Source organism: Polyodon spathula, chromosome 19 (assembly GCF_017654505.1).
Source record: "Polyodon spathula isolate WHYD16114869_AA chromosome 19, ASM1765450v1, whole genome shotgun sequence".
Lineage (NCBI taxonomy): Eukaryota > Metazoa > Chordata > Actinopteri > Acipenseriformes > Polyodontidae > Polyodon > Polyodon spathula.
This window is the reverse complement of record NC_054552.1, coordinates 29092791-29112414: the sequence shown is the minus strand read 5'-3', so window position 1 is coordinate 29112414 and position 19624 is coordinate 29092791. Positions and strand designations below refer to the sequence as shown.

General features: G+C 36.5%; 2 protein-coding genes and 2 non-coding genes across 7 annotated transcripts in view; 3 read left to right on the top strand and 1 right to left on the bottom strand.

The window, feature by feature from the left end:
- LOC121294351 (mucosa-associated lymphoid tissue lymphoma translocation protein 1-like) overlaps nt 1-9461 on the top strand; it is a 24892-nt gene extending 15431 nt beyond the window's left edge. For 3 of the 4 annotated variants that reach the window (XM_041217974.1, XM_041217973.1, XM_041217975.1), the window contains exons 7-15: nt 146-211; nt 331-534; nt 3670-3847; nt 4076-4150; nt 4673-4800; nt 6340-6489; nt 7117-7271; nt 8257-8376; nt 8734-9461. In XM_041217974.1, coding sequence (XP_041073908.1) covers nt 146-211; nt 331-534; nt 3670-3847; nt 4076-4150; nt 4673-4800; nt 6340-6489; nt 7117-7271; nt 8257-8376; nt 8734-9075 — 1418 coding nt within the window. In that variant the 3' untranslated portion in view covers nt 9076-9461. The remainder of the gene's footprint in view (nt 1-145; nt 212-330; nt 535-3669; nt 3848-4075; nt 4151-4672; nt 4801-6339; nt 6490-7116; nt 7272-8256; nt 8377-8733) is intronic. The other variant, XM_041217976.1, reaches the window with a different exon arrangement.
- A 2872-nt stretch (nt 9462-12333) lies between these two features.
- On the top strand, nt 12334-12546 carry LOC121295133. Its single transcript, XR_005946854.1, has one exon. It is a non-coding gene; the product is annotated as a small nucleolar RNA U3 (small nucleolar RNA).
- Nucleotides 12547-13599: 1053 nt separating this feature from the next.
- On the top strand, nt 13600-13812 carry LOC121295134. The gene has a single exon (XR_005946855.1). It is a non-coding gene; the product is annotated as a small nucleolar RNA U3 (small nucleolar RNA).
- Nucleotides 13813-14863: 1051 nt separating this feature from the next.
- LOC121294366 (dual oxidase maturation factor 2-like) lies at nt 14864-18836 on the bottom strand. Its single transcript, XM_041217992.1, has 8 exons — nt 18755-18836; nt 18278-18435; nt 17495-17552; nt 16509-16643; nt 16150-16357; nt 15451-15665; nt 15171-15358; nt 14864-14924 (listed from the first exon to the last, which is right to left on the bottom strand). The coding sequence occupies exons 2-8, from the start codon at nt 18422-18424 to the stop codon at nt 14919-14921; spliced, it is 957 nt and encodes a 318-aa protein (XP_041073926.1). The 5' UTR covers nt 18425-18435; nt 18755-18836; the 3' UTR covers nt 14864-14918.
- Nucleotides 18837-19624: the final 788 nt, after the last annotated feature.

Below are 19624 nucleotides of genomic sequence, written 5' to 3'. Positions count from 1 at the left end.
GATTATTGCTTGTGAATAAAGCTCCACCTTGGTAAACAGATGTCATATGCAGAAAGCATTAATTTCCAGGAGTCTCTTACTTAAATGTGAGTGGGTCTTATTTGTTTGATTGTGTGTTTTTATTTATTTATTTTTCTTCCCACTGATCTACATCGCCACGTAAACTCTCTTTTAGAACCTCCTAATAAAACCACAGCTGGGAGATTTTATGGTAAGTGTAGTTATTTTGTCTTAATTTTTTTATTATTATTTTTTAATCTACTTTGTCATTCTCTGTGAGCATGAGAATTTTTAAAATTGAAATACTTTTTTTTTTTTTTTTTTTTAAAGCAACAGACAAAGTGGCTCTGCTTGTTGGCAATCTGAATTACTCCAATCACCCGAACTTGATTGCGCCCATGATGGATGTGCAAGAGCTGGCGAATCTGCTGCACGCTCTGAACTTCCGTGTTGTATCGCTGCTCAACGTCACCAAAGAGGAGATGGCTGCGGCAATCCAGGAGTTTGTGAAACTGCTTGACAAAGGGGTTTATGGTGAGTTCTGGCTTAAAAAAAAAAAAAAGGAAATCATTTTTACAAAACCACCCTCTGTACAGTGGCTTCAGAAATGGGTTTACAGTGGCTTAAATATTGATTCCTAGTGAATTCCAAGTATGTAATCATCCTCAATGGTCAGGCCCATATGATTAATCAGTTATTGTAAAACATTGTGTTGGTGTGTTTCCAACAATGTGTTTGTGTGTTCACAAGAGAAATCAACAAATCATTGTTTTGTGAATTGGGGGGCACTATTATTATTATTATTATTATTATTATTATTATTATTATTATTATTATTATTATTATTATTATTATTATTTTTTGTGTGTTACCTACTTGTAACAAGAGGGATTTATAGGTCTTTATTTTGTGGTCCCTTGCGTTCCTGAGTTGAAATATTAGACTAACCAGCATATTAACCTGTAGATACAAATTGCTGACGAACAAAAACCCAACCCTTCAGAACCCTATAAAAGCTTTTCATTTTTCCTGCACTATACTAGGACTCCACTTCATGCTCTTTCTCCGTGTTCTAAATTTGCACAAGAAGCACGTCATGTTTGTCATGAGAGAATTCCATCTGATTAGGGGTTGTGTGTTGTAGGGATAGCAGAAATTGCAGGTTATTTCTTTGTTTCTGTATACTTTACTTCCCTTCTGTCCTCCTCAGATGGGCTGTTCTGCTGTGGGAGGTGGTGGGGATCTGTGTGTGAGCTCACTGTCTCTATTTGAGTATGGAGCAGATTAACCTTAAACAGATTTTGCCCACGCATGACTGCAGGTTTAGCAGACTCAGTCACAGTCTTTAGTAATACTGTAGGAATAGTTTACTCAGCAAATATTACACTGGCTGGTGAGCAGTATGATTGTTCAAATGTGTTTGTACAGCGATAGTGGCTTGCAACATCATTCACTTCTTTTGTAAAGACCTGGTGACCGTAAACACAGCACTGTACAATACCTTTGTACATTACCTCATAGACATTGCATGTGTAACCTTGTTGAAGTGGGTCCTTATAAATTCTCTGAATCGCTGGGTGCAAATCAGATTGGTACATGGAGTCTGCAGGGTAAAGTGGAATCCCATTGGAAACAAGTGCGTATAATCCCCACCCCCCCCCCCACCCCCGTGTGTGTTCATACAATAGTTTGTGTCAGTCTAAAGTTACACATACACTGAAGAACAGGGGCGCGCTTTGTTATTTTGGGCCTCCTTATCAGCGACTGGTTTAGGTGGTAGATAAGTAGAAGGGGAGGGTCAAAGGTGGGGGGAGTTGGATACCTCACTATATATAGCCATGACTCATTGCTAGACAGCTTCCCCATACTGTGTTAAAAAATGTGTTTTTAATTTCTTTTTCTAGTGAGCAAGGATTCATGTAGTTATTGAAGTGTTCACTTGACTTGTAAACCTCACACCATAGATGGAGCTGTGCCAATTTATTTACTTGCTTTACACTATGTTAAAAAAAACCAAAAAAAAACCAACATTGAACTGACATGACTTGTATCCAGTGACCCAGGAGGGCCAGCTAAAATTCCATGCTACAGTTGAACATCCAGGCCGGTCAACTGTTCTGTTGTTCCACTATGTCTAACCTTGGCCTTGATCTTTTTAGTTACAGTGGAGCTGGATCATGTTGTACACTTCTGAACTAAATGTAACTTTGTTTGAATAGAACAGTTCTGCAAAATGCTGCTTTTGGGTATTTTATTATTTTTTTGTTTTGTTTTTAATAAGATTTCCCATCAAGAAGAAAACCAAAACTTTCAGGCAGTTCAGTTCTCTGTGGTCAGCGGCAGTTTATTATTATTATTATTATTATTATTATTAATATACACACACACTGTATATATAAATATAAAGCATGATATTGCTCTCCCATCTTGAGATATAATAATTTGTGTGCTGATGCACAGGAGTGTAAGAATTCTGAGATCCTGGCTGGCAGGGGACAGTGTCACTGTTGACTGTGGCAAGGCCTGAACAAGCTACTGGGTCAGTGTGTAGCGCCTGTGTCATGAACTGGTTTCTATTTCTGCCTCCACTCCGTGTTTGGTAATGAGAGAGCAGTGAGAGCGCTTCTGCTTTTACACTTTTTTTTAAGGTACATTTTATCTCAGACATCTAGCTGTTACAAAGTACTTTTAATGCTACCACTTCCCCAAAGAATAAGCCTTGTGTGTAAAGTGAAAATATTAAAACTGCACACTAGTGCAAATGTCGGTAGTTTTATGAACCGTTAAAGTTATTGCTGGTTTTATCTACACGCCATACTACACTAAGTTAAGTAACACTATAAAGTTAGAACTAGACTCTGCTAAACACAAGTACATTTTATAGAAAGCATGTCTTCACACCCACTGGATATGTGGATTTCATTTAAAAAACGTATTTTTCAAAAGTGAAAAACAGACAGATTACTGAGTAAATCTTGAATTGATAACAGCTATAAAAACCCATCTGGCTGTTTTTATGTTTGTGGGGGTAAAAATACAGTGTAGTGGTTAAATGGGTCAAAGTAAGGCCTTAAAATAATATTTTGTGCTTAATTTTCAATAAGCAAAATCAACCTATTTCTCTATTTTACTGCAGTGTGAATATTCAGTTTTGATTAGCGCTGCTCCTTGTCATGAAGAAAGCAACAGCAGATCTGCGTGTATAACTGCTTTTATTTCATTTGATTCAACCACTTTCCAGAGAAAGGAAAAGGAAATTGGAAACTGCATTTCTCGGTTGTTTGTGTGCCTTTTTATCAGTCTTGTTTCTTGCTTTTGTACGTCATGCACGCAACATCAAGGCTCCAGCTACTAGCATTAAATCAACTGCAGTGGTTTCATTTCCTTTTCTCAATAAATTCAGTTATTTCCATATGTTTGTTTATTTATTTGTACATACCCATTGTTTGTAAATGCGTAAGCCTATAAACTTTGTGAAATTAACTTGGCTGTAAAATTAGACAAATGTTCCAACGAGAAGTGTCTATCTTGAAAGTCAAAGTTAACAGTGGGAACCAAGTAGATTCAGCCTTTGGTAGTCAAGCTAAAATATAAAATAACAGCAGGATATGTCATCTTGCAGACCTTCTTGAGGTTTAATATTGAAGACATATATTTTTGTGTTGACAGCTTTGTTCTACTATGCTGGGCATGGGTATGAAAATTCAGGTAGAAACTACCTGGTTCCTATTGATGCTCCCCAGCCATACAGACGAGAGAACTGCATCAGTGTGCAGCGAACCATGCAGCAAATGCAAGAGAAGCACACAGCACTGAACGTTGTCTTGCTGGACACATGTAGGAAATGGTAAGATGTTTGATGCATTTTAACTTTAAATGTAGACAGTAGGTGCCCAGTACTGCATGTGTTGTTGTTTCCTGTCCTTAGTTTAAATTATTAATTTACTTTTGCTATTGGTGTAGCAGGGTTTTTATTTTTATTTTTGTGTGTGTGTGTGTGTGTGTGTGCTCATACAGTACACATCAGAGATTTGGAAGACATTTTAATGATTGTGATGTCATTGTTTTTCTTAAGGTACAACAAGGATTGTGTGCCTTCTGAAGTAAAGCCACTTGCACCTTTGGGCAACACAGTATATGGATATGCAACGTACGTTTATTTAAAAAATAAATATGTATATATTGGAATAAATTCTTTCTTTTTTTTTTACCCCTGATTTTCTACCCAATTTTAAAATGTCACCCCCCTGCAACCAATCAAATGACCTCTAGCAAGCCAGTTGCTTCTTTTTCGCCTGCAGAACCAAACTCGAGGCTAGTGCAGCACGGCAAGATTGCCATCCCTGCACGATGATATCCATGCTTGCATGTTCTGCTGCTTTTACTAAGAGCCACTAGTTCTGTAGACCAGCTGTTATTTGTATGTTGCAGCACAGGTATTTGGCCACATCAATGTACAATGTAATATACAATGTTTCTAGCATATTTACACTAGAAACGTATCCTTTTAGCAAGTGCCTTTTGAATGGAAACCAAACTGTTAACTGTATTTTAGCATGAAATACGATAAGATCAGTGCATGCAGTGAGCGCAGATGAGGAGCAAATCTTTTGATTTAACTCACTATTGTTAATTTTACTATTAATGTTTCTTAATCTTGGTTATTTTCCAGGAGTGAAGATGCTGAAGCCTATGAGGTCCAGGATGGCAGTCGGAGTTCAGGAATCTTCACAAAGTACCTCAACAAACACATTTTGCTAAAGGAGAAAGTTACTCATGTTCTTGAACAAGTATCAGAGGGTAAGCGTATTTGTGTTTTGCTTACTACATCACCATTGCAGTGTCTCTGTAGATCTGCCAGTCTGGCCTACATATATTACAGGTCTACACTATGCAATGTGTTAAACGTTACAAAAATATATAGATATGTTTAATATGCGTAATATATACCAAATGTATGCAACTTGTTGCCGAATTACTAGCTTCGTAAGAAGTATGTACAGTATGCGTATCAGACGTTTTTTGAGGAGCTTAAAAAAAAGTCAAGGAATTAAAACGTAAAGGATATATAATCATTGCTGGGACTTTCCACTGTGCTTTGTCTGTCTGCCCCCTAATGATCAGGAGGGTTGTTTACACCTTGTATGGATACTCGTGGATCTAAGTGCTGATGACAGGATGGATTAGGGGGATTTGGTTGATGGTACTTTTGCCTAGTACTATACAGAATGTACTACTTTATTTAAGGGACTCCATTAAGACTGTCTGTCTGGCTTGATTTCATAATCTGTGCAGGTTTAAAGACCCTCAAAAAAATAAATAAACATTTTAGAGATTCAAACTATTTGATTGTTGCTACAGCAATGTGTTGATAAACACGAAGGGGCTGGCAATGCTTCTGCTGTGTTGTTTTTTGACTGGTCTCTTTGGTAACATGACCCAGCTTTGTATGACTGACGTGCGTCAGCAGTGACCTCATTCTCTAGTAATTCACACTAGTGTGGCTTCCAAGCGGAAGAAACTTGATCTCGAGGTGCTCGGCAGCTGCTCTTTCACAGTACCAGTCTGTACTTGCCTGGCCACTCTGTGCTGTTTGCAATTACAGAAGAAAGAAGGTTTATCCATCTCCAAACTGGAGTAAATTACCAGAAAAATGGAAAAGTGCATGTAAGGCTGACCTCCAAGGACTGCACTGAAAGAATGATGGAAAAATAAGGCAGAACTTCCTGATTTAGAATCTGCTGAACAAACACTAGCATTATAAAAGGTGCTTTTATCATTTGGGGAAACAACTGTCTGCCATGACAAGATACAAATAATTTGATTTATGAGTGAGAAAACAATTCACTTGTGCCTTTGTTTATAAAGTCTTTTAGTAAAAGAAGTGTAAACAACTTTCTTTCGATATTCATAAAAGCTGTCATGCCTCCTGCTGGGAAATTCATGTTCGCATATTGTGTCCAATTGTACCCTCAAGGAGTCAAGGTTCTCCTAATTAGTGACTTGATTATACACTATCGTTTAGCAGTATATGAGTGATTCTACAAAGGCCAAAAATATATATAAACTTTTACCACTGTATTTTTTTGTTTTATTGTGCTTTTCCCATGGTTCTACTATGCATTTGCCATAGTTTACCATACGTCACTATTCTTTACAATTGTCAAAAACAAATGGTCATTGAGGGTACATGAATCTTAGGTACCCCTTTACTTGTAACTCAGAGATCTGGAACCTCTGCTTTTGAGAATAAAGTAGTGTGAAAATATTTACTTCACCTGAGTAAAAGCAGGCTTTACAAAAATAAAGAAAGCATTTGAAATGTTGTCCTCTCTGCAGATCTAGGAAGAGATCCACTGATTATTGGAAAGCAGGTGATGGAGATTAAACACACACTAAATGAGCCCCGTGCACTAACTGACCAAATCTGCACTACAGGACACACTGTCGAGCTCCGGGAAAGGATCCTCAACTGGAGTCGGGCCAACGGTGGGTGAGCAATCAAATTATTCAGTAATGTGCTGTAAAAAAGGAAGCATAAAATTTAATTGCCCTTGGCCCTTCCTCTATAAAAGACATAAAGGCAATATTTTCTTAAACTTTACAGCCCCAGGCTGTTCTTTCGGGCTGTCCAATCCTACGTGGCAATTGTGGGTTGGTTCACCTGGTTACAAGTAAAAGGCTTTAACTAATATTTAACAATTATTACTATTTTATTTCAGGCTATGTTATATAGGAATGTTTGAACCCAGAAAAACTCCCCACCCACAAGTTCTTCATTGTTGATTGAAAGAATATAATGAACAGATTCAGAAGTTATTAGAGATAAAGAAACAGCTGTGATGGGGGGGGGGGGGGGCAGTCTCTCTTGATTTCCTGGGAAACTCATCCCTCGCAATCACAGAATGGCTATCCTGCTCCCAGCTTTAATCTTGTATGTAGTTTTTTGGGTGGAGTTTAATAACAGCTTGAAAGATGCAAAAGGTTTAAGTGACACCTTAGAGCTAATTAAGTACCAGTTAGATGTGCATTAAATTGCAGATCAGCTGTCCTCGTAGTTCTAATCCTTACAGCCTGTTTCACAGTTGATCAGTTTGATACTGTGTTCTTTTCCAGAGTTGCCTGAGAGAAGGGTGCTGAAGTTCCCCTGTGGTACTGAAGTGGAACTCAGTTTCTCTGCGTTATTTTCTAACATGATTGCAGTGTTTGCTACAGTGAAGAAGACAGGGTGGAAAACAGTGGACTGCAGTGTTAGTCTACAAAGTACACCAGTAAGTACTATTCACCTAAAAAAAAAAAAAATTATAACACTTTTTATAGGGAGAAATCTATATAGTGTTGCAGACTCATATAATAGAACTTCCTTCCTTCATTTTCATGAGTAACAGCGATTTTTAAAAAGTTTCTTTCTAGGATTGTTGTAGTTCTCAGATAGTAGTACTGAACTTTGATAGCTGATGGAATGCTCTGTTGTATCTCTGCTACATTTAAAGTGTTTCAGTGTAGAAAGAACATCCACTAGCTGAAGAAATGTCCTTTTCACCAGGTTTGTAGTATAGCTACGTTTTATAGACTAGAGTGTGTGTGAAGGCAACCATGTTACAGCTGGGAGCCAATCATCATTTATGATCCAGAAAAGTATTATATTACTCTATAATTAGCTTCCCAGATTTACCAAGCAATAAAAATGAAGCCCTTGGATTAGCTCCTGCCAACCCCAAGATGAATACTCTCTCATCCAGCCACAGTATACAGAACATGGGATATGCTGAAGTGAAAAGGCTTCATTTTAAAAGAAAGCCTACAAGTTACTACTTGGCTAGTTGATTTGCACTGCAAGTTTTAATCCATTGTCGCTTCATATATTGTGACCTTTTACAAATGCCAGGTCATGGAAGTTTAGTATGGTGTATATTTGAAACCTGGCCTTGCAGGCAGATCCATGTTTGTGTTTATCTACTGGGGACCCCTAGTGGTTTACCATGGAAGGAGAAATACAGTAAAGTCAGTTTTACAGTTTGATCAATTTGTGCTTTTTAGTGGATTACTTTTTCTAAAGCTCATAAGACATTGATGTAACTTGTTTGATCAAATATTTTAACCAAAAAGTAGATGTTAAAAAGGATATAATTTGTGTCAACACTGCAGACCAATACGCTGCTCTAAGGTAGATTATAAGTACGAACCAGTAATCTTTTCCCTACACATTGTATGTGTTTTCCAGTGCAAGACAAGTTCTTTCATCTCTTTCTGCAGGTAATGGAGGATGTGTTCTCAAGCAGTGATGACAGTACCGGTGGAATGGGCTCTTTGCTGCTAAGCGGTCCTGACAACACTGACTGCAGCCTGAGGCTGAGCGGCCTACAGAAACTCAAGGTGATTGCTAAAAACGAAAAAATTGCAACATAGGTTAAGAATACGCTTATAACCTACACACCCTGCCAACACGCTGTCTAGCAAACAAGCAGTGTTATTTCAGATATCAGTTTTATTTTAATGGGAAGGATTTAACATGATGGGAACTCGCATATCTTCCTCAACAGGGACAGGATTTTTTTCCTGACCCAAGTCTTGAACACACACCTTTTGAATCTAACATCACACTGTAAAGTTGTGAGCCTCTTCTACTTGTGTAACCTTGCGGTCAGGACGCTGAATAATGACTTAATCAAACACCAGGAGCCATTTCGCTGTCCTGATTTTAATATCTTTGTTTTGCTTTTTGTTTTATAGAGGAATTTGATATTAAAGGTGGATTTGCATTATACAAGCACGGACAGCAGGCAGCGAATGGTGGAGAGCAAGCAGGAAGACATTGGAAAACCTTTAGTTGCCAAATGTGAACTTCACAAGTACGCAAAGCCTTTAGAAAGACATGAGGGTAAAGCAACGGCCGCCACATTCCAAGCACCGCCACAGCGGGCAACAGCATACACGCAATTGGGTCAGCCTTGTAGGCCATCGACACGCAAGGCAGAAAATGGTAGGGAACACAATGAGCCAGAGGAAAATGATGAGAGCGAGTTACTGAACCTCGCTTTCGTGTCCCTGGGACAGAAAAGCACTTGCACTTGACGAACGGACAACATCTCTAGGACATGATGACGTCATTTATTTGCTGAACATTTTTTTTTTATTATTTTGCCTAAACCTTTATTTAACGTGTATGTTGTACTAAAGTATTTTGGAGCTGTATGAAGTGTCAAACTTATTTTATATGGGAGATTAATTGGGGACATAATGTAAAACATCAGATGGGAGATTCTTCTTTTTTTTTTTTTTTTGGTATATTATAATAAATACTGCTTTAGAATAGACATTAATGAAATGGCAATTAATGAATTGCTACAAGTAATATCCTTTTCTTTCCATTAGTTGTAGCGCCTCCTCAGTAAATAAGTAGCACAGTGATTGCTACTGACTTAACTATACCATTCTATGTCTGGCATTTAACTGTACAATTATGACTTTAGTTGTATTATCTAGGTACAACCTTTTTTTTTTTGTACTAACATCAATGTATTTGTCTAAACTAACAGAGTTTAATGGTTAATTGCACAAACTGTTAATGGGCCGATGTCTCTGGTGAAACATGTAAAATACAGACTTGTGAGGACTCACGAGTTATACATATAGTTACAAATGTATGCATTGCCTTGGGCCCAATTAAAAAATAACTTGTCATGTTACAAAACTAGTAAGAATGATCCTAAGCACTTAAATAAAAATGTTCTCAAGTGTTAGCTGTTTTATTGTACCATTTGAAAATGCTAGTGTGAACTTTGTGCTGGGCTAAATCCCAGCCCATTTTATATTATTTTACATAAATGTATACTGCCTTTAGTATCTGTAAAAAGAGTAGCATCACAGAAACAAAGTAGATTCTGTATAACCCTTTATTCAAAGAAATAACCTATGATATTCATTTAAGACCTCATACATACACCTTGATTGTTACTTGCTCATTGTGGAATATGGCTTCAAATTTAAAACTGGGTTAAATGCTTTGCACATGTGTCCAAAACTGTTGCATTTACTGAAGCACTTTGGGGTTCTGTGTATACAGTACTCCATGATTTATTTGTGATTGAATATGTGACTTTTGGGTTGATATCATCATCCTGTACTTCATCAGGCTAAGCCACAGCTGTATTTTACAGCAGTGACAAATTACCCTGGATTGCAGCAAACATCTATCCTGTGGTTATTCCGGAATAGCCATGAAAAATGTGGTTTTATGCAATCCAGATGTGTACAATGAAATGCTCAGAAATCCAGATGTAGCTTATCCTGGGATTAACCCCTTGTCCTGTTCATACAAAACATTTGCCGTGTCCCAGGTGCACTTTGACTAAAAGGAGTTCTACAGTAATTGTGTAATAATAGGGTTAACAAAATATCAGTGTCTGGAATGCTTAGCTGGTACTGAACGCCTTTTACCCTGTAATCAATATTCTGTTTTTAAAAAAAAAAAAAAAAAAAAAAAAAAAATCAACTTTAGCTAGCAGTCAAGTCTAGAAAACCTGTTTTAGTTTTGATGCAGCGCAGTATCTGTGTGCGTATTACATCAGTTTAGTTCTCACTTGTTCTTTCAAGTTCTCACTTGTTGCATTAAACCTTTGGTTTAGTTGAGATTCTGCTATATAAAACTACATATATTACACATGCCAGTACTCTGAAATGTTTAATAAACACAACTAATTGTGATGTTATTGTTTCTGCTTTGATGCTTCAATAATAAAAGATTTTTAAATGCTGCATATGTATTTTGATTTATCCTAATAATGCCACATTTTACATTATGTCTGATTCAAATTAAGTACATTTGTGTAAACGCTGAGGGGGGTGGGGTATTTCAAACTGCAGCACATTGCCTTAAATAGCTTTAGTCATGGTAAGACGTTTTCTAGAAAGGAATCCAACAGTTAATGAAGTAAAGATGTAAATGGTGTTTTTACACTGCTAGCAGTTTGGTCTCTGCTGTACTGTATGTTGGGTGAAATTTAATTTTAGACTTTCTAAAATTAAATTGTGTAGCTGGCTGTGGTTTTCTTTCAACCTCTACTACTAGCTTATTAATCGATCTTTAAACTGTTTCCTAAATCGCCAAAGGATGCTATTTGAGTCGGTGAAGTATAACCGCACATATTGGTGGAAGGTATTGAACAATTAAAGAGGAGTCAGTCTTGGCAGTTTAACCCTGCTGCCTGCATTTGTTTTAGTTGTTTTATTCCTGTTAAAATGTTTAGAAAAGAAACTGCAGTTTGCATATGTTCTGTTCACACACACACACACACACACACACACAAAATACAAATTGTATTTATCGGTTTAAATTAAATGCAAAAGTGGCATTTAAAACCAGAATAGAAATACAGTCGTGCGGTTTCAATTCTAAAGTCATTATCTAGGTAGGACATGTGAATAGCAAGGTTAGTGATATGGAGACCAGCAGCATACAGTTTGTATAAAATGAAACTGTAGCGCCATCTTTTGCGTTTTATATTGCTATGAACTGATTTCAGGTGTTTATCGCTAAACATTTAACAGACCTGTAAATCTGGCCTATGTATTCTGTCGTCTGTAATAATAGCTGAACATGTACACTCTCTTGTAATTTCATTCACACTGTACTTTATAACATAGGCTACAGTTAATTTAGGGAACAGGTAATACAATTAAAATAATGGCTAAAGTAAGCGGAATTCCCTTCTAAAAATTAGGCAATTAAGACACATACAATGAAATATTACGGCGAATGTTATCAATAATAATCTGGTGTGGGTGTTTTTCTCTCGTGACTCGTGATTAACTTTTTCCTGTCAGACTTTGTTTCATTCCAAATCATTCAAGCAGATCTCGATTATAAACTGCAGTTTAGATACTGTGCTGCTGTAAATATTCAGAGACGTGTTCATATTTAGAGAACGATTGTAAATACACTGATAAACTGCTCATGTTCACGGAGCCCATAGTAGACCGCCGTGATCGTATAGTATTACAAGCACTACCCAAATAAATCTTACGGCTATTCTACCTGGATTGCTGAATTATAAAAAATTAGGCGCACAATAATATTAGTCGTTGATAGGCTGTTTCGATAAAAGTTGCAAATGAGCTACACACATGGTATTCCGGGTATAGCTTAAATTTCAAAGTATTTGGCTGTATTTTTGTCATGAAAAGTTTAATTATAAAGCTTTTCGTGACTATAAAATATGCACATGAATCAAATCACTTCTATATAATCTATCAAGTAACATGTTTAATAAACACCCTACCTGCAAAAGATGTATTGATCAGTCGGATCTTTAGTTCGGCAACTTCGCAGTTAAGACTATGTTTTCAGGGATCATTTCTATAGTTTGTTACTAGTGAAATGCGTTTCTAAAGTGTCTGGTCTCGCTAACCATGTTGAGGAGTTACAGTGTTCCCTTCTGAGCGCGAAGCCGGTCTTGAATGCTGCTTCACTGTAGCTGTTCCTGACCATTGATGACTGTTCCGCCCTCACTAGGAGGTGGAGGAAGAGAACACATTCTGAGTGGTTAGAAAAAAGTAATGGTATAAAGACAAGATGTTTATTAGCATCCTGCTGTGTAACAGCTCTTAGAAAAACAGTTTCTGTAAAGCATTATTTTATGTGAAAAGTCTTGTGTTTGAAAAGCAAAGTAATACTATCAAACAACAGTAGATTCTTGTGTTTTAAGTGACACCGAGTGAAAAAGAAGTTCATTACATGCTCGTGCTTTGATGAGAATGATCTACAGCGCGCTCACATTTTCATGCTTGTCAAAATGACATCTGTGACGTTTCTGCAGTTAATGTCGCCCGCCATTCCTAAATGAACTCCCACTTTTAAAACGGCAACCCCTGTTCATGCAGGGTGGGGACTCACATGAAGCAAAGCAACGATGTAACACCTGGTTCTTCTATTAAAAAAAGGGTCTTCCAATAATTTATTGATATGAATTTATTAATGTCTTTGTCTTTTGTTAATACTGAATTGATATTTTAAAAGGGTTTTTTGATTGACAAATTGCCATGTTAATTTTATTATAAAAACAACATGTGTTGTATTTGGTTGTATTTGTGATTTTGTATTTATTTGTATTTTTTATATTTATTTTTTAAATTTATTTCCATGCAGATATACACTAGTGGACACTGAGAACATTCTACCTTCCCTGTTTAAAAAAGAAGGAAAGCTTATAGAAAAATGCAGGTCTTCTTACTATTCAGTGAGTCAGAGAGGCAAAAACAGCATCCTTGAATAACGAAAAACCACGCGGCAGATTTCCTGTTGAACACACAGACTGCAGGGACTGGAACGTTCCTGTACTAGTTCAGTGATTGGCTGTTGGCAAACATTCTGCAAATACATTCTCATGCCGAGTCTTAACTAAAGAGCATTCATTTAAGAGCAACATGATTATGATTATTTAAAATTGTGAATTATCTGAACTGCTTTGTGTTGAAGGCAATATATAAATGACCATGTTTAAGATAGCTGGTCTGCTGTAACAGATATTATACACTGGGCACCCTCACTTTTATGTTTGGTGTCAGGATCAGGGTGATTGGTTGATGGGTTTGTTATTTAAGACTATACTTTCAGGGATCATTTCTATAGTTTGTTACTAGGGAAATGTGTTTCTAAAGTGTCTGGTCTCGCTAACCATGTTGAGGAGTTACAGTGTTCCCTTCTGAGTGCGAAGCCGCTCTTGAATGCTGCTTGACTGTAGCTGTTCCTGACCATTGATGACTGTTCCGCCCTCACTAGGAGGTGGAGGAAGAGAACGCATTCTGAGTGGTTAGCTTATGAAGAAAGAAGGACTAACAATGGGAAAATTCTATATGAAACATTAAGCAAGTTATCAAATGTGTAATGATAGAGAAGCAAACATATCTTTCAAACTGTTTTTTTTTTTTAATTAAAATAAGTTGATAGTGCATGTGTAATAATTGAGTACTGTTTTTCAAATCTATGTATTATATGCCATTTGCAGTAAACTTAATATAATTTAAAAACATACTAATGGAGATGTACGCACATACTGATTATAATAATGTAATACAATCATCTCTTATTTGTAATTAACATGCAGCAACGATAGAAACAAAACAATTTGGCATTTTTTTTTTATTCCAGATGCCTCACAATAACACTACATTATGTATAAAACAACAACAAAATCAAATGTTTACTTTGCAGTGTTTCTTATTAATCTCTCTGCATGGCAATGCAGCTGATATATTTCATAACCCAACATGTATTTTGCTACTGTAGTAGTATTCTTTGGGAAACTGATACATACATATTCTTAATCTCTGTGACAATGGGGTGTCTATTTTTAAAGTTCATTGTGCTGTCATACAAGAGCAACCCCTGGTCACCGCTATGTGTGCAGTGACATTCTGAAGCAGTTTTCATTGCCTTTGCATGTTCTTCATGCTCACTTTGTGTCTACACGGGACATGTGGATAACACTGACATACATAACTGAATTGCCTGCACAATTGTATTCATTTTTTATCATTTAAAATATAACTAAATATAAATTACCTGCATTTTAAATATAGCCCTATTGTTCTTAATAGATTTATTTGTATACTCTTCTTTTATACACATATACAGTAATAGTACAACAGAGCCACGATTGTAATGTTGGCGTGGGCCTCCTGTTATTGAATGCCGAGGCAGTCCACAATAATACAGGAGTCTATTACTTCAGCCCTGCAGACCAAATGGCTTTCTTTTTCTTCTGATGAGACTGAAATGTGGAGCTCCATAGAACAGTGTTCCCAGCAGTTTAACAAAACAAGACACATTACTAAAGTCATCTTGTGTAATTTGGAAACGTATTTAGTTTGGCTCTTCTTTAAGTCCAGCTGGATGCTTTGAGTGAAATCTTCCATACCTAAAGCTGTAAAAAATATGTAATAAATAAATAAACATGCTTAATAATAAGGGCAATTAAAATGACTGTTTATCATTGTATGTATTATATAATAATACCACTATGTATTCAAAACTGCAGTTTTAATGTGTAATACTTTCTATTCCTTCTTTAAACGCACACTGTTAAAATTGTTAGGCTATATTTGGAAGTGTTACTGACTCCCAGCCACTGAGATGTTTGTATTAATGCTGATCATGTCTTAATACTTACCGGTACAGACGATCTTACTTCTCCCAATGGTAACACGTTATCCTTTTCGAGAAAGCTTTTATTAAGGTAGCATTCAGTGATGTCATTCTCCTCGTCCCCCTCATTCGCTGTAAATAAAATCTTTAACTTCTGCGGAATGAAGACGTCCATCAGAATCACAGCTCCTCCAATGAGAATGCACAGTATCCCTGCAGGAAGGAGATGCACTATGATTCTAGTGTCCTAGTCACACGAGGTACAAAACCATTTGACACCGGAGCCATTTCAACTCAGCACTTACCTGTTACTAGTGACAGCCAGAAAGATCCACCAAAGGCAGTCTCCAGAGACACGGTGCCCAAACTGATAGTGCAAAACTGTGCATTATGGATCGTGGCAAAGGAAATCAATGAAAAGATGATGAATGCTCCTGTGGTCACTATCATGTAGCCCCCATACAAAATAACTGGCATGGAGAAGAGAACGTTGGAGATGAGCCAGCAGCAGAATGCAGCCCTGTGGGATGGAAACAAAAAGACATTACAGAAAGCATTTTTATTTATTTGACATCAGATGAGCATCCTGGCAGGCAGTAGGCTTTAGGAAATGGAACTGTAACCTCACACTCTGAAAGCAAGCTCCTTATCCACTGCACCAGAAGTTAAAGAGGTTTTAACCTCCTCTTACCAGCAGGGGTCAGCATTCATAATGGCAGTGCACCAAACAACAAAATAACATTGATCCTATTCAATATTTTTTAATAATTCTGAAACAGGAAAAACATGCTTTTCCTAACACCTCCAATAACCTCAATATAGAAAACAGCTATCTTATATATTGCACAGACCATTAGTTACTGGTGTTCCAAGAATCAATTACAAGAACAAATTAGTGTTAGTATTAGCATTAGCATTAGGCATGCACCTGTTCAGCTGTATCATCCAAAGAATATTGCACAGTGTTACTTTACTTCTCTTATGCAGAAGTATGTGTATCTTACCACATGGTAGCTGATGCATAATGTCCTGAGTACTTGTATTGGAATAACAGACTACAGGGGCTGTCTTGAGTGAACTTCTCTGCAATGTACAGGATTGGGTTGGGAAGACCTCTCGCTAGAGCTTTAACATAGTCCTCCTTATAGTCATCCGTCCACTGGAACATTTCATTGTAGTTTATAGTTTCATTTAACTGCATCACTGGATTGCCTTTTGGAAATACAATTATAAGAACTGTGCTGAGGATTATATATTAATTTGTGCATAGTATGTCAGTAGAACCTTTTAAACATAGGTCAAGATATTTGCAATAGAGAGAAGTATCTGATTTAGGTAAACTGGACAGTAATTAAAGTCTTACCTTTAAGTGTTATATTGATCCCATCAAACCCCACATGTAGTCCGATCTCAGCACTAACCATGGCATTGCTGAATGATTTGTAAGTTGTGTTTGTTTTAATATAGCCAGTCGCCCAGTCACTTGTAAAATTGACAGCTAGGAACAAAAAGAGATATTTCGGTGTATAGCACACATTGTCTGGCAAAGTTCTTACTTTTGGAAAGAGATTTGTAAATGTGCATTATTTAGTTTTACTCAGTCCTGTCATTTCATTTGATAATTCAGGTTCAAGGCAAGCACACTTGAAAAGTAGATCCTCAAAAAAGGGAAGTCAATAACACACTTTATGGTAAGCTGTCCCATAGACTACACAGGATAGTACTTTTGGAATGGGGCCCTTTAATTGAATATGTTTCCTTATTCCACCAGGGGGCCCTGCTGTCAGTGTCACACCTGGTAACCCGAGGCTCCCATTATTTTGCAATCATACTCAGCACTCTATCTGCCCAGCTGATTTATAGGATTGTAGGACCAGGAACTGCGTGTATCCACATGTTGCTGACCAGGAGTCAATTATAACTCCCCAAACAGAACATATATGCAATCTCTGAAACTTGTCATTCAATACGAATTTTTGGTGAGGCAACTAATGCCTCTGAAAAGCTGAGCATGACAAATGCTTTCTCTTGCAACATAAATGTGCAACTATTCACAAACCTTAATTAGATATAATTTAAACAAGTATTGTATATTAATTCCAATATATTATCAAGCTACTTTAGATGTAGTTAAACGTCAGAGTTTTTAAGTACTGCAAAAGATTTACCGATTGAACTTTTCAAATTGTCCAAGAGGCACGCTGTTTAGTTTAAATATGAATTCGATTTCAGGGTTCTGTATCTTGGTTCAAAATGATAATGGTCCTTTCATCCAGAATTCTGTATTTAAAATTTAATAACATCAGTCAATTAATTGTCTACTTGAACAAACAAATAAATAAAACTTACCGACAGTGACCACACCAATGAAAAGACTGAGGACAATTCTGAACATCCAAAACAGCCTCTGTAAGGAATAAGGATATGTCAGTGATAACACATTGCAACAGATAAGCAATACTATATGCAGCCACTCTTACTGTTGTGATGTACACAACAATAAGAGAAACACAGTCTCAACAAATCAATTCAATAAACAGAGCATAGGGTATTTTACATTTTTATTATGATTATATAATATATATATATATATATATATATATATATATATATATATATATATATATATATATATATATATATGTGTGTGTGTGTGTGTGTGTGTGTGTGTGAGTGTGTGTGTGTGTGTGTGTGTGTGTGTGATAACTGAATACATTCATATCATTCATATTATCCTTATTCATTTTGTTAATTGTAACTGGACGGAAGACAGTCCATTTCATCGGTATTACAGATAACGTAGGAGGCTGTAAATCTTAAAGTGTTTCCTTAATATTTCTGAGGAAACACATAAAGGAAACACTGCTGAGCTTATCCTAAAAAATAAAATGGAATAAGCTGATGTCATTTATATCCATAACAGTTTAATTTTAAAATATAAATTCTTTGAAATCCTGTGCATTTTTTTTGTTCCAGGTATGCCCGAATCGAACTCATGGCTGGTAGAGGCTATATACCGCTACATAAAGGAAGCGAGTAGCGGCAAGTAATAATAGCATACTGATTTAATAGTTTTGACAGGTAACAAAAAAAAAAAAAAAAAAAGCCTGCAACCTCGCAAATGTAACGTACCCCTCTCCCTCGGATTCCGGGTAGTATAACAAGGAAACTGCAACTAAGGACTAAGAACACCAGAATCACTATGAGCTGGCTGAGGTTGAAGATGAAGGGCGTTCTTTGTTGAGGGTAAAATGGATAAATGTCGTTGTAGAATGTCATCTTTCAATTAGCTGAAAACAAACACGAAACAGTGAAAACACAGTTATTCAATACTCCCCGTTTACCAGAATACGAACATATGATGTCTGCAACCCTTAGAAAAAAAAAAAAAAAAAAAAAAAAAAACAGGAAAATCAAATTATGTTTTTTTTTTTTTTTTTACAAGAAAGTTGTATATACACACACACACACACATATATATATATATATATATATATATATATATATATATATATATATATATATATATATATATATATATAGATAGATAGATAGATAGATAGATAGATAGATAGATAGATAGATGTAATTACACGACAAGAAACTTACCTAACTTTTAACCAGTGATCTCGGTATAGTGTGTATAGGAATTTATTACGATCTCTCCGGAGACCAATGATGTGCATGAAAAGATGGTGAGTTTTTCTCTTTTTATACACCCCTCCAAAATATCATAAAGGATGATGTTATATTTACTTAGGTTGTGCAGGAAATATCTGGGGAATTTTGGTGGAAAGATTTATGTAAATTATTTTTGCCCAACCCAATGTCTTTGAACTCGCTTCTTCAGGAAATCCACGATTCACTCTGAAGCAAGAACTCTGGTCAAAGTTTTTTTGTCTTCTTCGCGGGAGGAGCTGAAGGCTAGTCTCTATATAAAAACCTACTTGTACGTATTGTTCTGTAGTGTCTGGAGCTGTTTTATTCAGTTGTCTTAAAGCAATACTTTATTAGTGAATATATTAAGTATATGCTATTTAGTTTTTGCGATTTAGTAAAAAAAAAAAAAAAGAAAAAAGAAACAAAACCTCAAGAATTTTGACTACATGACCCGTGCAGCCGGAGCAAAGCAGTTAAAGGTATTTTTCTTTTCATTTATAAACGCCGTTTGTAACAAATTCTATTAAATGCAAACGTAATGATAGGTATGTTTTTATATAGGAATTGCAATCTGATATTGGCATGTTATTTCTGGGCAGTCAATGATACGGCTATCTGTTCGGCATGCCCATCCAAGATACTGGTATTTCCAAAAGAGGGCGCTCTTGAACCTTTTCAAGTCCAACCTTCAAATTCCGCAACTATTCAGTTGGAAATCCATTAGATCGGTGGTCCCCAACCCTGGTCCTGGGTACCCCCTGTGTCTGCTGGTTTACATTCCAACTGAGCTCTCAATTACTGAACTAGACCCTTCAATGA